Genomic DNA, 15871 nt, shown 5'->3' with positions numbered 1-15871 from the left:
CCCCTTCTGTACCCCTTCCCCCAAAGCACCCCCCAGCACCTCTTTCCCTGAGCACCCCTCCTGCACCCCTTTCCCCGACTACCCCCCTGGACCCCTCAACCCCTCACCTTGAGCACCCCCCCTGCACCCCTTTCCCCGACTACCCCCCCTCTATCCCTCACCTTGAGCACCCCACCTGCACTCCTTCCCCTGAGGTCCCCCCCCTGCACCCCTTTCACTGAGCATTCCTCTTGCACCCCTTCCCCTAAGCATCCCTCACCTTGAGCACCCCTTCCGCACCCCCTCCCCCAAGCACCCTCTCTTCCATCCCTCACCTTAAGCACCCCCCCCTGCACCCCTTTTCCCGAGCATCCCTCCTTCACCCCTTCTGGGGACCACCCCCCCCCCCGCAGCCCTTCCCCTGAGCATCCCTCCTGCACCCCTTTCCCCGACTGCCCCCTCTCCACCCCTCACCTTGAGCATCCCCACCTGCACCCCTTCCCCTGAGGTCCCTTCCTGCACCCCTTTCCCCGAGCACCCCCCCTGCACCCCTTTCCCCGACTACCCCCCCCCCCCGCACCCCTCACCTTGAGCACACCCCCCCCCCGCACCCCTTCCCTTCAGCATCCCTCCCGCATCCCGACCCCAAACCACCTTCCCAACCATCCCAACCCCTGACCGCCCCCCTCCGACGCCCCCCTTCCCTCTCCCCCCCCTCCCCACGTTACCTCCCGCCGTGTCCGTGTCCGTGAAGCTGCGGCGTGGCCGGCTGCGATCCTCAGCCCCGCGGGCAGCTCCGGGGCCAGGCCGAGGGAGGCGGTGAAACTACAAATCCCAGCGCGGCCGGGCCGGGCCGAGCCGCGCCGCGTCCCCCCGTTTCCTCCTCCCGCCGCCTCCCGGGAAGCGAGACGGGGCTCGGCGGCTGTGAGGGGGCGCAGGTGGGTCCCGCCGTGGGGATGGGGTGGAGGGGGGGGAACCACCCGCCTAGGGAGGTCACGCCATCCTCACCCCGAGGAGGTGGGGAAACTGAGGCATGGGGAGAAGGGGGCAGGATCAGTGGGTGGGAAGCCGCGCTGCTTGGGGGTGGGGGGGGGGGGGGGAACCGATGCGGGAAGTAGGGGTGATCCCCCGCTCTGCGGGGATTCTGCTGTTTTGTTGGCTTTGTTTTGTTTTTCTTTTCGTATTTTAAGCTAACTTAATCGTGTGAATGCCTGGCTTTGGAGGGAAGGACCGTGCCTATGGTTCCCTTTAACAGGATAGGGCTCAGCGTTGCTCTGCAAACTTTGCAATCCCCCACACACCACCACCTGCTTTCAGTGAACCATCGCCGAAATGAAAGGATTTACAGCAGATTAGTAAATCCAGGCTCTGTAAACCCACGCTCAGGGCTGGCTCTGTGTCCAGCCAAGCTGCAGCCAGCCCCGGCTGGGTGATGGGCATGAGCCATACCCTGCGGAGGGTCTCATTCTGGATGGCACCTACCTTGTTTGTGTTATTGCCGAGAGCTTTTTGCTAGCGTGCAGCTGCATCCATGCAGGCAATTAGCCACCCAGTAATTGCAGGAGAGCCCTGGAAGTGACGGTGTTGGTGGGAGATGGGGTGGAAGCTGGGTTGCTGAACCCCCTTGGGTGTGCATCAGGCAATACGCAGGTGGTGGTCTACCACGTGTGTGGATGGAGTGGTCCAGGAAGGAAATAAAGAGGATTGGGAAGATACTCCAAGGGTGCCAAGTGACATGTGGGTGCTTGGACAGGGCATTAGAAATCAGTGATAACCCTTGCCAGGGCTGGCACTGAATTGGTATAGTGGATTGTACAAAGGGTTGCATTGGCTGCTTGGGAGGAAGAGTGATGCTCCCGCTGCCATGAGACCCTGAACGGGCTCCCTCCTGGCAGCCTGCACTGCCCACACAGCAGCCCGTGGGTACGGGAGGTCACGCCAGGAGAGCACCGCAGCACTTTGGCTTTTATTCGCCAAACCGCACTGCAGCCACCTTTCTCTGGCTCTGCACTCCCTCTTCCCCCTCCATCTTGTCTTCTGCCTTTTTCCTTTAGTAGCAGATAACCTTCATTTCTTTCTCCTCCTCCCCCCCATGTACTGCTGCTTTCATTCCTCTGCTCTCAGGAGGAACCTGACCTTTGTTTTATATCACTCCTTTCTCTTATGGCACCAGCAGTATTTTCCTACCCTCTGTGTCTCTACCCCCTTTTCTTTTTTGCTTAAATCCAGTGTCTGCAGAGAGCTGGGTGCACAGCCTTTTTCATTCACCTGCATCCCTAAGCAAGCAGCCCAGGAGATGCTCAAGGGCATCAAGGTGCAGGTGTGGGAAGGGATGAGCACACGGCATCACACCCACAACAAACCAGGGATGTTGTGAAAATCCCATTCAGGCGTCTGGTTGGCAGAGGAGCATTTCTGTGTCTAACAAAGCACGGTTAGAACATGAAATATAAATAAATATAACTCGCTGGTGGCTAAGCAGCTGCTTCCCGAAGGTGGATAGTCAGCGTGTCTGTCAGCAGATATCGCAGCCGCTGGCAGATCGGTACTGACCCTGTCTTGCAGCAAGAAGGGAAGGGTGAGCCGTCGTTTCCTGCCACACGCCTGCTGGGAATTTGAGTCCCTTCCTCCCGGAGCTCGTCACCCGTGTCCCCCGTGCCAGCCTCGGGGGCGAGCAGCCTTTCCCCAAACACCGGCTGGAAATTTCCAGTGGCTCGCAGCAGTCTCGAAACAAAAAGCAGTTGCCGGCCCCCCTCCAGCACTGCATTTCGGGATATATTGACCCTGGCAGACACGCCACGCTCTGCTTCACCAACTGAATTTTAAGCCTCTAAGTGATGTACTATATTTACTGGAGGGGCTGATACTAAAAGAGTGTCCAAAATTAGTTGGGTCCATCTTGCAGCCAGGGGAAAACATGAGTTTTCATCTCTAAGATTACTATAGATAAGCATAGAGGGTGTAGAAACCATATTGTAAATGTTTAACCTTCTGTAGTTGAGGATGAGCTGAGATAAATGTGCATCAGGGAGACATGAAGGGAGAGTGAATCTGTCCTTGTGATGAATTTTGTCCCAAATCCTTCCTTAAATTCAGCTCTCACTTGATGCCTGCTGGCTGCTCCTGGCTAGGTAAGTGGTCAGCTGAATTTTTAATCTTTTTTTTTTAATACCCTAAACACTGTTTATTTTGTTTCTGCACTCCCTTTGTTCTTTTGTTATTATTTTTTCTCCTGTCTTTCATGGGATAATTTCTAGACTTCAAACTGCCTCATCTGCAGTTCCCCCATAAGACAGCGGGGCACAAATTTGTAGCTGAGGGTCTCAATTTCCTCTGCAAAATCATCCCCTTCAGAAGGGGCAAGCCATGAAACTGGTCTGCAGGTAGAGACACAGCAAGTGCCGTGAGGCTGGGTTTGCCCAGATCTGGAGCTCACAATTTCATGAGGGATTTTTTCTCAGGATTCAGGTGTTTCATGGAAGCTGGAATTTTTACGTCAAACAGAAACAGGGGTTTCAGTAAGAGGTGATGGAGCAAGGCGATACGTGCCATGGGGAATCTGGGGCCGAGCCCAAAGCAGAACGATTTTGCCTGATTGTGTGTGTTTGCCATTAATGCACTCTAATGAAGCAGACTGGAGCCCTGTCCTGAAAAAAAAACATCTACATCCTGCCAAACCCCATTTAAAGTCTCCAGCTGCCATACAGGTGCCCAGATATTTCTTTTTTCTTACCTCCTTTTTAGCTGAAATCAATCCTGCCCCTCCCAATGCAGAACTGCTTCCTATAATGCATTACCTGATCTGTCTCTAGTAACATTTATCCAGCTGATGTTGCTTTCACCAGCTCTCTTGGGCAATACTCAAAAAGCCAGAGAGGTTTTTAGTCTGGCTGCTCTTCCTGATGCTTAGCAGAAATGGTCCCTGGCTTGGTTTAATTTTATTGCCATTTAGGCATACTTCATTGTGCTAGCCTAAATAATTAATTTTTTTTTTTTTTTTTGCTGTGTGTGTAGTTTGCAGCTTGTTGTTACCTCTCAGTTATTTCTTAACAAAGCTGCACATATTTCACTTAGATACAGGTTTTCAAAATTTTGGGCGTGGAGGGATGTTTTATGGGTAAGCTATTGAAAGCTACACGATAAAGTTAACCAACAGTGCAATACCTGATGTATAAAATTAAAACCAGGGGCAATGACTGTGTAAATGGCCATGTATCACTGCATCTGGCAGCAAAAGACCCTGTTGCTGTCACAGCATCCATTAACACTTATTTCAGGGCATGCTACGACTTTTAATGCCTTTAATGCCATGCGTAAAGACTTCAGAGGTATAAGTAGCCTGTGGGATGGACTCTGGAAACCCCAACAACTCATCGTCAGCCCCTCATACCAAATTACAGATTGCTCTTGCTTTGCTGCTCTGTGTTTAATTCATTTCATTAATGAGATCCTCTGAATGACACTAGGATCAGCCTGTTAACTCTGTCTTGGGCATTGCCTCTGAAATCCCAAAGAACTGATTCATTTTCCTACCCTGCCATTTGGAAAGTGAAACCTGTGTTTGCAGTCAATTACTTCTGCTTTCCCAAGCAATAATTTCCCAAGAAATACTTGTATTAGTGTTTACTTGTCAGGGAAATCAAAGCATTGCTACACATCTTCCCAAATAAAAACTTCTTTTTTTGTTTTCTGATCTGTTTAGTACCTTTTCTCTGCCTTGCTGGTATTTATACCTTCAGCTAAACTAGTATTAACTTTATTTTGTTAATTCAGAGAGAATTTTCTTCAGATCTTCAATGAGACTCTTAAACAGAACCAGGCCTACCATATCTCTTTGGTGTTTCATAAACTTGGTCTTTTGGGGTAGATTATTTTTAAACTGGAATGATCTAAGGTATCATTTTCTATCTGAGTAAGTAACCAGAAAAATCCTGATAAAAATTGTCTTTATATCTAGGTATATGTCTTAAGGAAAGATCCCTATCTCTTTGAAAACCTTATAAACATATTTATAACTTTAGACTTTCCATTAAACTGCATTTTTAGTCTAAAATGGAGATACTACAGCTGTACCCATTTTTCATAGTGGTTAAATACATAGTAATATTTGTGCCATTTCTTTACATTTTATTTATGTTGACAAATGGTGAGTGATGCTTATTTTTTTAGATGATGACGCGTACACTTGTGGGATTTTGCCAAGTTGGGTGAAACAGGCACTCAGTTAAATTACGTATACAGAATTTTATTTATTAGCTAATTAAAGTGCTCTTAAATGTGATGAATATGTAAGAGGGGAAATAAGCTTATCCAAAGCTGTTCTACATTCAAAGTGATTAAGCAAAGGAAGTGTTATGATGATGAAGGAACTGAGCTGATGGTTCTAAATACGTGAAGGCATCGGTAAGTGAAAACAGGTAGCTTTTGCCATATGCTGGCAGCATAGACGTGGTCTTCAGCTTCAAAGAGCTCATGCTACTGCCATATTTTGTTGGCAGCCTCCTTTTTGAGACTGCTGATAATGAAACCAATTACAAGATTCTCCCCCTCTGCTCCGCTCTGGGGAGACCCCCCTGCAGTGCTGGGGCCAGCTCGGGGGTCCCCAACAGCAGAAGGACACGGAGCTGCTCGAGCGGGGCCAGAGGAGGCCACAAAGATGCTGGGGGGGCTGGAGCAGCTCCCCTGGGAGGCCGGGCTGAGAGAGTTGGGGGGGTTCAGCCTGGAGAAGAGAAGGCTCCGGGGAGACCTTCAAGCGGCCTCCCAGGGCTTAAAGGGGGGACAGGAAAGGTGGGGAGGGACTCTGGGTCAGGGGGTGGGGGTAGGACGAGGGGTGATGGTTTTAAACTGACCGAGGGGAGATTTAGGTGAGATCTAAGGCAGAAATTGTTCCCTGTGCGGGGGGTGAGGCGCTGGCCCAGGGTGCCCAGAGCAGCTGTGGGTGCCCCCTCCCTGGAAGGGTTCAAGGGCAGGTTGGACGGGGCTGGGGGCACCGTGGGCTGGGGGAAGGGGGCCCTGCCCGGGGCAGGGGGTGGCACTGGGTGATCTTTAAGGTCCCTTCCAACCCAAACCATTCTGTGATTCTATGATATTTTAACATTATCTGTTCAGATAGGACTGAGACATCTGCCTCTCATTCAACTTACATAGCCAGTGAGTCTTTGGATTGGATTAAACCTTGGGTGGATGTTGAGTTCTGGTGGTCTTTAGGTCGTGATTCTTGACAATGGGCTCTGCCAGGTGAATCCTGTCACGTCTACAGTGAGGGAAACTTCTCTCTGCAGCTGGTGAAGGCTGGCAGAGAGCATGAGCAAACTGCTGTGCTGTAGATAAACAGGCTTGGGCTCAAAACTCTGAAAACATGACCTATGAGGAAAGAACAGAAAAATTTTGGTTATTTAGTCTAAAGCAGCCTGAGGGGTAGCAGAGATGAGAAGCAACGAACATGGCCTTTAGGGTCACTGCCAGTCCTGCTTTCACAGACTGTGTTATTAGCAGGGAGATGTAGGGAACTCTTCTGCTGGATGAAACTTGAAAAAAAAAAAAAAAGTAAAATGCATTTTAGACTGTTTTGTGAATGTCAGATTATGCTTGTAGCAATGGTTTTGCAGACATACTGCAAGCCCTTAGGGGTAAAATACATGGCAGCCACTCGTACTCCAGAATTAGACCAGCTGAAGCCTCTATATAATCAATTTTAAATAGCTCTTGACTCTAATTTGGGTAGAAGTCTTCAAGAGTGGGAAGTACGCTGAGGCTACAGCTCTAAGAGGAGTTTAGTACTGGAACAAAAAGGATTTTTTTCTAGGGTATATTTGGCTGAAGTTAGTCACAACTATGGACTTTGGTCATAGGTGTAGATGGGGAGTTGTGTGGGTCTATGCATGAGTCTTTGCCAATTTTGGGGGATAGGTGGGGCTAAGGGATACACAGGCAAAGCACTTGGTGCATTTAGAGATCTGCTTCTTTCCAATAATTATCATGCAGTGAGATACACAGGGTGTGCTAAGGGCTAAAGTGGGCTAAAGAACAGAGTGGAATGTTAGCCTTAAACTAGAAGTGAAATACAGATTCTACTTTGACCTGTTCATTAGCTTCCCTAGGTTAGGCAAGTTTTTCATAGCAAAATGTGCTTGCTATCTAGAGGCGTGTTTGTTTTGGGGTGCCATTAATGCTATTATTTGTGTTTTAGCAGCCATAAAATAATTGATATATTGACACAAGATGATGTTCTTCCTATCTGTAATTTACTGTGACTCCAGAGCTGATAATAGTGTTCATAGTGTCTATGATTATTCTATGACTAGTTAGGAAAATGCCTGCACTTTAATTTTAAGGGAGCTGTTTGGCAGCTTTCTGTTGACTGACCATAATTACTACAGCAAGAGCCACCTTTGCAAGCACACACTGATGGCCCTGCTGCTTAAGTCAACAATAAAACTGGGAATGAACTGTTGATTGATTTGGATTTATCAAACAAGGATGAGATTTGCAGGTCCTCAGCTGGCAGGAATGAGGGCCCGCCTTTTCAAGGCAAGTGGGCTGATCTGCAGTGGAAAGGGCTGTGGAGCTCCTTCTTTTTCCCTTGCACCAGCTCTGGCATTTGTCTCATTCCAAGATATAGCAGAAACATATCCTAAATAGAAAATGATGGATTTTCTCCCTAAACTGGCTTACTGCAGAGTCAGATGAGTGCCAGAGCTGGCAGTGGAGGAGGGAGGTATGTCCCTTCCAGAGGCAGTGATGCTTAACTGCACCGTAAAGTCACATTCTCTGTTCATCTCAGCTGATTGCAGAAGAGCTGCATGGAAACTACGTCAACTGGGATATGGCCCCAATTAATTAGCAAATGTTTTCTAACGTAAAGCACTTTGGAAGGAGAAAACTTGCTGTTTTGTTTTGTGGGGTTTGTTTTTTTTTTTTTTTTTACAGAATGGAACTGCAGACTATCACGTGCTTACAGCAGTACAGCTCACTGGCTCCCTGCTAGGCCGAGTGCACTCACATGTGTGTCAGGGGATTCTGCTGCAACAGCTTTGTTGCTTTAATTATATCTTCAGATGCCATGGAAAATGTTGGGATGTGTCCAGTTCTTGTCCTGTCCTTTTCTTTCCCTCTAAATTCTGTGTTCACAAGGGAGATGGGATCAGGTGAGCCCAAGACACAACTCTTGCTCTGAAGTCAGCGGTCATTCAAATGAATGATTGGATGAAATCTCAGGAGAGATTTCACTTTTAGAATGATTGTAAAGTTTTGGAAGACTCATGATTTCTGGCACTAAACTGAACTAATCAAAGTCCTGATCAAGTCTGCTGGGAGAAAAAATATCCTTACTCTTGTTCTCAAGAGACAACCTCCAAAAGTAATTCCTTACTTCTAACTTCACTGATGAATTTGTGCCATAGTTACCCTTATATATTTAGGAATCTGTATCTTAACTTTTCAAACAGGTAAATGCAACTAAATGTGTGGGTTTGGATTTTTTTTTTTTTTTTTTTAGAATTAGTCCCAGCATCGTGACTCCTCTATCATGTCAGAACCAATCACACTCAATGTTGGAGGAAAACTCTATACCACCTCTCTGTCCACCCTGACTAGCTTTCCCGACTCTATGCTGGGGGCTATGTTTAGTGGGAAGATCCCAACCAAGAAGGACAGCCAAGGCAACTGCTTTATTGACAGAGATGGGAAAATCTTCCGCTATATCCTGAACTTCTTACGAACTTCTCACTTGGACCTCCCCGAAGACTTTCAGGAAATGGGCTTACTTCGACGGGAGGTAGACTTTTATCAAATCCAGCCACTGATTGAAGCCTTGCAGGAGAAGGAGGTGGAGCTTTCTAAAGCGGAGAAGAATGCCATGCTCAACATCACCCTCGATCAGAAGACCCAGACTGTTCACTTCACAGTCCGAGAAGCACCCCAGATCTACAGCCTGTCTTCCTCCAACATGGAAGTGTTCAGTGCTCATATCTTCTCCACATCATGTCTGTTCTTGAAGCTTCTTGGTTCCAAACTTTACTATTGCTTCAACGGAAACCTCTCTTCAATATCCAGCTACCTGCAGGACCCCAACCATCTGACCTTAGATTGGGTTGCAAGTGTGGAAGGCCTTCCTGAAGAGGAGTACACCAGGCAGAACTTAAAGAGACTCTGGGTGGTGCCAGATAATAAGCAAATTAATAGTTTCCAGGTGTTTGTGGAAGAAGTGCTAAAAATAGCCATGAGTGATGGTTTCTGCATAGATTCTTCACATCCACATACTTCAGATTTCATGAATAATAAGATTATTCGCCTAATTCGATACAAGTAGGAATGGCTGTTTATTACGGTGCCAGCATGGAGATAACACAGGTTAAGTGTTTCCCTTTAAAACACACTTACAGCCTAATTCAGAATCATGCTTATCTGGATTAAGAGTCACTAACAGGGAGATGATTTTCCTTTAACATATTTACCAATATGACCTTTCAGAATATGTCCATATTCTAGATGGAAGGAATATTGTCTAGCACCTGAATTAAGGACTGGTTATGTCTCTGCCTCCACCTCTGACCTGCTGTACAATTGTGGGGAAGACCACTTAACTTCTGTCCTTCCTACATTTTCCAGTTGGAAAATCAGAGTGATCCTTAACTTATATTGCAAGGGAATGTGAGGGTTCAGTAATCAAGGTTTGGAAGGTGTCTGGAGAACAGATGTGGTGAAGGATGCCATGGCACTGCAGTGCAGCACACGGCCCTGGGGGAACATTTTCCTTGTCTTGCCATGTCACCCGTGCAGAGCATCGAAGAAGCTTGGTTGGTTGGATCTGCAGAGAAGCAGCCTCCCCACATGCACACACTCAACATAGCTGTAAAGGATGGTGAAAACAGCAAACGAGTAAGGGATCCCGTCTCCTTGGGTTCAGCAAAGGTTTTCTGTCATCACCTGAAGCTGGCTGGGGTTTTTTTTCTGAACCCTGTGAGGAAGCCCCTGCTCTGTTCTGCTTTCGGGGAAGCCATGTTTGAGTGATGTGACTGGAATGGGGAACGACCAAGGAAGCCATAGCAGAGAGAATGGTGTTCTTACAAACTGAGAAAATTGTGGCTGGTGGGGGAACTTTGCTTTGGATGCTCTTAAACCTTTACTTTTACATTCCAAAGGCATCCAAGACAACTAGTCCTTTTCCTTCTCTTACAATGTTAATATTTGTCTGAAGGATGCTGCTGAAACTTTCTGAGGTAGAGACATATTTGGGGGCTCTCTTCTAAACATTTGAGCCTCTTCTGCCTGGACATGGCCTTCTTTTGGGTGCATCTCCCTTCAGCAGTGCCCGGGATGCTCTCTGGGTAGGATGGATTCCATGTGAAACAACAACATTCCCATCAGGTTACGCCTAGTATTTTTCATTACAGAAACAGAAGCTCACTTTTCCTAACCCGGTACATTGAGCCTTTTTTTTTTTTTATATGTATCACTGTGAAATGATCAAGTCACTAAGCTAGCATTTTACCTGCTTGCTTGGCTTCAGTGTCGTTGTCGGAGATAAGGCAGTGGGAAACCAGAGGTGATGACAATGGTCAAGCTCTTTCCTACGCACCCGGTCTGTGCTACAATGAAGATCATAATCCACTTAGCTGCACGTTAGCTCTAAACATCATTTGTGCCACATTCAAGGTGGTTCATTCTCAGCTAATTATGTCTAAAAGTATCTTAGCTGTCTTTCCCTAACCAGATTGCTACGTGCACATGAGAGACCCTCTGGAACATTTCCCATTATCTCTAATGAGATAGAAGGGAAAATGCAAAAACCAAGTTTTTCATTTAGAATTTTAGTGCTTCCAAAAGTTCTTAGCACAGAGTGGCAAAGCTCAGTATTGCCTATGTTCTTGTTTCCCAAAGTAACTAGTCTGTCATTACATTAAGCTGACCTGTCAACAAGCTGAAAGAAGCATTTTGTTACTGTTGTAAAAACCAGAGAGATAAATATATTTCTACAGTCCTAAACTGTAACTGCATGAACCACACAAATCTGCATGCTGACGGCAAAAGCGCACATTCTGCAGCTTTTGGCAGCCTGTTATAAACCACTGGCCCTGCCTGACTTGGTGCTAAACCAGCATGATGTATATGGGACCATGTTGTTAGGAAGCACTGACTGGGCTTGAAGCCCTCAGAACCATTAAACCTGGAAAATTTTGTGAATTTTGAGGATTGTAAACAGGATTTTGTGGCCAAATTCCAGCTTGAGTCACCATATTCTTCTAGTTTTAGTTGTATTAGGAAGAAATTTTTTTTTTTTTTCCCCCATCCCTGTCCTGAATTACGAAGCTGAAGTAATCTGTTCCAGGGGTTGCTGCATGCCACTGACAAAGCAAAGCAACTCCTGTGTGAATCTTATTTCTGACATGAGTTTGCCAGTCAGTTGGACATTCTCAGTGATGATCTATGCAGGTAATATGATTATGATCTCTAAAATACCATACGTGAATCCTCTTTCATCAAATCTATGCCTTTGCTGAATTTATGCTAGCAGAGTTTTTGGGGACTGCTGACAGTATTTATTTTTAATCCACACCCTTGAAAGGAGATTTTTAAATGATCTGTAACAGTAGTTCCTGTGTATCAGAACTACAATAATACTTATCTATAGTAATTTATTTCCTGTCAGTTTGAGTTTTTCTAAAGATAAGACCAGTGGGCTTAAATCTCATTTGGAAGGGGGGAAAACGTTTCATCTATATCCTTTAGAGGTCTGGATCAGTACTGCTCCATTCTGTTTCAGCAAAATAAAAATATTCCCTGGCAGAGTTGAATCATTACTGCATTTTCTGGTGAAAGGCAAGTAAGAGGAGTCCATAAAAGCACTGTACAGATCGTGATCTAGAGCACTTACTCCTCCCCTTATCTTCACACAGTAGCAGCACCCACACAAAAAGCAGTTATACAGTTTCTTAACAGTCTGAACAAGGAATGAAGAGTGCCCCAACCTGGCCTAGACAGTAATGGGTAATTCCACTGACATGGAAACACAGTTTTCAGTCCCCACAGACTAAGGAGAGAACTGAACCCAGGTCTTCTGGAGTGCTTTAACCCATCAGTCTACTATGTAAAAGATGGATGACTTTAACACATTTACCTGTGCTCATCTAACTAAATCAGGCAAAGGTATGGCTGGCCACAAAGCTCTGTAATTTATTAATACGGAGAGAAATGCAAAATAGCTCTCTTCTATATGCAGAGATGCAATATTTCCAACAAGTATAAAGACATGCGTGAAAACAGGCTTTGGGAGGAATAGAAAAACTTGAGATACCTCTAAATTTCTAAGCAGAATAAACATCTTTAAGTGTGAGATACTATTTAGAATGCCACAGCCATTCTGTATGCTAATAGAGTACGTGAAATAAGTGGTAAGTGAATCACTTGTGATTGCAGTCAAATATGTTATACAAAGGCAGTTGCTATTCAAACTACACACTAAGCTAAATTTATAGCTGCTCCTTAATTTTGCAGCCTGTGAGTTACGTTATAATGACTGTTTATAGGAATGTTCTCCCTCCAAAACATTTGTTCCCTTTTCATCTAGATAGCTGGCTTTTGTTTACCTTCTTTTTCTGAGCCCTAGAAGTGTAACTTGCTTTTGCTTACCAGTCAACAGCACTGAATATTTTTATTCTCAAGAGTTTTACTGAATTAAAGGGAACATGCGTAAGGTCATATTAAGTACAGTGCAACCCCATCACTAGTCATGAAAAGCACTTGGCATTTATTAGCAGTAACATCTAAAAATTATTTCACTGTTGAGTGTAATATTCAGTCTCAGAACAAACTAATTTTTTTCTTGCAAGGGCCTGAGAACAAGGAGACAATCTAGTGAGGCTTTTTCCCTTAAAGTCTGAAGGGTGCGTGCTTCCACATCTTTATGTGTAACCTCTGTTCTGATTCTGCCATATGCCTGTCTCCCTCAACACCTTCATGGACAAAATGAGGCGAAGCCCTGCACTTTTTTTTAAAAGGACTACATGCTGAGAGAGCCACTGAATAGAACAATCAAGTGTTAGAGCAGAAAAATACGAGAGTTATGGCAGATGATAAAGAAGCTATTAGCTGTAGTCTAATGGCATTTTCAGATTTGGGCATGTGCATAGCACAGTGGGAGTTCTTATATGACAAAAAGATTATTACGAAGCATTTTAGTGGAGTCCAGAAATAATCACTCATGGATTTCTCTATGTGTTTTAGGCTTGATAGTTCTTAAATATAGAACAATGTCCAGTTATAATGAAAGGACTGAAACCACACATAAAGATTAAGACAGCTTTGGTTCATGCAGCTGTTAAGGGTCAGTAGGAGTTAGCGGGAGGAGTGTTTGTTGCTGCCAGCAATGGTAGGGAAATAGAAGAAATAGGTGTTAAAAGTTAGACCTGAAAGAGTTCACACATTAACAAGAAATCCAGGATTTAGAAGGGAGAGAATAAATAATCATGATGTGTTGGGAAAAAAAACGGAGATCACAATGGAGTCAAAGATTTTGCTATGGAAGGAGGCCGTGATTAGAATGACTCACTGGTCCTTTCCAGTTTTAATCTCCTATTATGCAACCTAAATATTGGTCATGCCAAGAGTTATGCTAGTAACTTGTCAGGAGCAGACAGCTTTGCTTCAATTTGCATGTGCTTTAAATCATCAAACATATGCGGTGCTGTAGTTACCATATTTTAACTAGGTTGCTGAGTATAAATTGCTGCTGGAGTTCACTGGCAGTGAATCAGACACCTGCAGTCAATCAGATTTATTCCCACTCTAGGAAGGGCTGTTAGGTTCTATATATAAGGTTGATGGGAGTGATAAATACTGTCTTCAGCCATAGACTGTGGAAAGTAAATCTAGGATCTTCTGATACTTCACAGAGAAATGCAATAATTATGAAGAAGACTCCTTTGGGGAGTTTAATTTTTACCCCACCCCTTTGAATTTGGTGTCACTGCTCAGAACTTCAATATATTCTGAAATATTTAACTGCCACTCTGTAATGACTCCCATATCCACCACACTGATGGACACAAACACGCAGGGTACAAGCAGTACAATATGTGGCCCTCTGAGTAAAAATCTCGCATGTGAATTAGTACAGGCAGTCATGCAAATATTCTGTGTGAGAAGGGCTGGATCAACCATGAATATGCAGATCATGCTCTCAGATTCACTTGGGAGTAACACGAGGGATGGTTTCCCTATGAATTCGGAAAAAAAGGAGCTATAGAGGAGGGCTGTATGGAACAATTCCTTTTCTCTTTCTCCTCTGGCCATTCCCGTCCCTCTTATTTTCTTGTTCCTACCCCTAAGTAGCATTTTCCCATTGATCAGAATTTGGCCCCCAGTTCACTAAAAGCCATGCTTTTGAATGAAAACTATTTGGAAAGTGTCAAAAGATGGGGTTTATTTCTTATCACTTTCATATAAAGCCTGTAGGGTTATCACATTTAAAAATCTGTTTGCATTTCTCTGCCTGTAAGTCTTTTGTGAACTGTTACTAATATGTATTTTAGAAAACAGTAAATAAAATGTGAATGAAGCAGAAGTTCTGCCTGACATACATTTCTTGAGGAAAGAGCATGCAGCGATACTTGCTGAATCTGTTCTTCTTCTCTCTAAGGATTTTACACAGTGAACCATTGCAATGCTTACCTAGACGTCTCTGTGTCTGAGAATCATAGGATGTTTCCACAAAATTACTGCAGTTGTAGAAAACTTGGATGAACAAGCCTTCCTAAATAACTGAAACCATTTTAAATGCATTAGCTCATTTATGTTTCAAACATTTATAAACAGAAGATTCATTTCTCCAGTGAAAACCCTTCTTAAACCCCAATGCTCTACTGCTGTTGAACTTGTCTCTAGACTCCAAGTTTGAACAAACCAAAATACATTGCTGCTGTACATGGAAAAATAAGTCTAATATATTATCTGTATGATTTCATGCAGCCCCTACAAGGTACTATTCCTAGATAGATGAAGGTTTCCTGTAAGGAAGTGAAAAGGCATCAGCCTTGCAAGCATCCACCTAATCTCCAGGCTGGCAATTTCTTCCAGGTATTAAAAAATTGAGCTTGTGGAAGCCAACTCAGACCCTGGTGACAGTGGTTGGAGATGGCACCTCCCTGGAGCAGAGCTAAGCTGGTGTAATTTGAAGTGGTTTCTGCCCGATGCCGGGCAGCTGTCAGCATGAGAGCTACCATAAATTCCCCCATGCTCTTCACCCAACATTAACTCACCCACAAACACTCCTTTTTCTGGCACGTGGTGGGCCACTCTTTCTCTGTCCCAAATCACCACAGTTAAGCCCATGCTGATGACAATAGCAGTGTGGTGGGCTCCTCGGCACCATGCCCCACATCACAGAGGGGATGCGAAGGAGCATCCAGAGAGATATCCTAAAAGATCACCCAGATCCAGGGTGAGCCAGAGCCCTCCACCTCTTTAACCATATCCCAGGTTATGTCTCCAGGGTGGTCTCCTGGAAGAAGCAGTGGCTGATGTTGAGCCCTGTAGGAACAGCATTTCTCAACTCTAGTACAGAGAAGCATGAAGGGATGGAGTTGGGGCTGCGCTCAGGTGAAGCCAACCCTGTGTGAGGCCAGTGATGCTGAAGATGGAACTGGCACAACAGCCTGTCCCCTCCTCACTGACGTGCTGACCACCAGGAGCAGCCTAAGCCCAGGCTGCTGCAACTACATCCCCACAGCAGCTCCACACCAACCACCCAACCCCACAGCACCCAGGCCCAACCCCACCCAACCCCACTAATGGTCCCATATCACCCAGACCCCACACCACCAAACCCCACATCATTCAGACCCACCACCACCCAACCCCCTATCACCCAGGCTTCCCACTACCCAACCCCTCA

At 45.4% G+C, this 15871-nt stretch overlaps 2 protein-coding genes and 1 long non-coding RNA gene across 8 annotated transcripts in view; 1 reads left to right on the top strand and 2 right to left on the bottom strand.

Annotated features, from left to right (window-relative positions):
- Positions 1-1688, bottom strand: part of USP35 (ubiquitin specific peptidase 35) — a 30083-nt gene extending 28395 nt beyond the window's left edge. Inside the window, exon 1 of one of the 3 annotated variants that reach the window (XM_032990813.2) lies at positions 1462-1688. The gene's annotated coding sequence lies outside the window, so the exon portion shown is untranslated. Of the gene's footprint in view, positions 1-707; positions 865-1461 lie in introns of those variants that run through there. The other 2 variants (XM_032990812.2, XM_032990810.2) reach the window with 2 other exon arrangements.
- KCTD21 (potassium channel tetramerization domain containing 21) lies at positions 827-14542 on the top strand. Of its 4 annotated transcripts, XM_042792783.1 has the most exons (3): positions 877-917; positions 3076-3110; positions 8477-14542. In XM_042792783.1, exon 3 carries the CDS (start codon positions 8507-8509, stop codon positions 9287-9289), a length of 783 nt encoding a protein of 260 aa, XP_042648717.1. In that variant the 5' UTR covers positions 877-917; positions 3076-3110; positions 8477-8506; the 3' UTR covers positions 9290-14542. The 4 variants fall into 4 exon arrangements, with proteins under 4 accessions (XP_042648716.1, XP_042648717.1, XP_032846706.1 ...); XM_042792782.1 differs by lacking the exon at positions 3076-3110 and having other exon boundaries at positions 827-917; XM_032990815.2 differs by lacking the exon at positions 877-917 and having other exon boundaries at positions 3022-3110.
- LOC116961113 lies at positions 10472-15679 on the bottom strand. Its single transcript, XR_004406780.2, has 3 exons — positions 15237-15679; positions 14650-14739; positions 10472-10568 (listed from the first exon to the last, which is right to left on the bottom strand). It is a non-coding gene; the product is annotated as an uncharacterized LOC116961113 (long non-coding RNA).
- Between the last annotated feature and the right edge of the window lie 192 nt (positions 15680-15871).

This window comes from Tyto alba, unplaced genomic scaffold (genome assembly GCF_018691265.1).
Source record: "Tyto alba isolate M040663 unplaced genomic scaffold, T.alba_DEE_v4.0 Super-Scaffold_2, whole genome shotgun sequence".
In the NCBI taxonomy this organism is placed as follows: Eukaryota; Metazoa; Chordata; class Aves; order Strigiformes; family Tytonidae; genus Tyto; species Tyto alba.
Note: the sequence above shows the minus strand (reverse complement) of the source record. Positions and strands in the feature narration are given on the sequence as shown.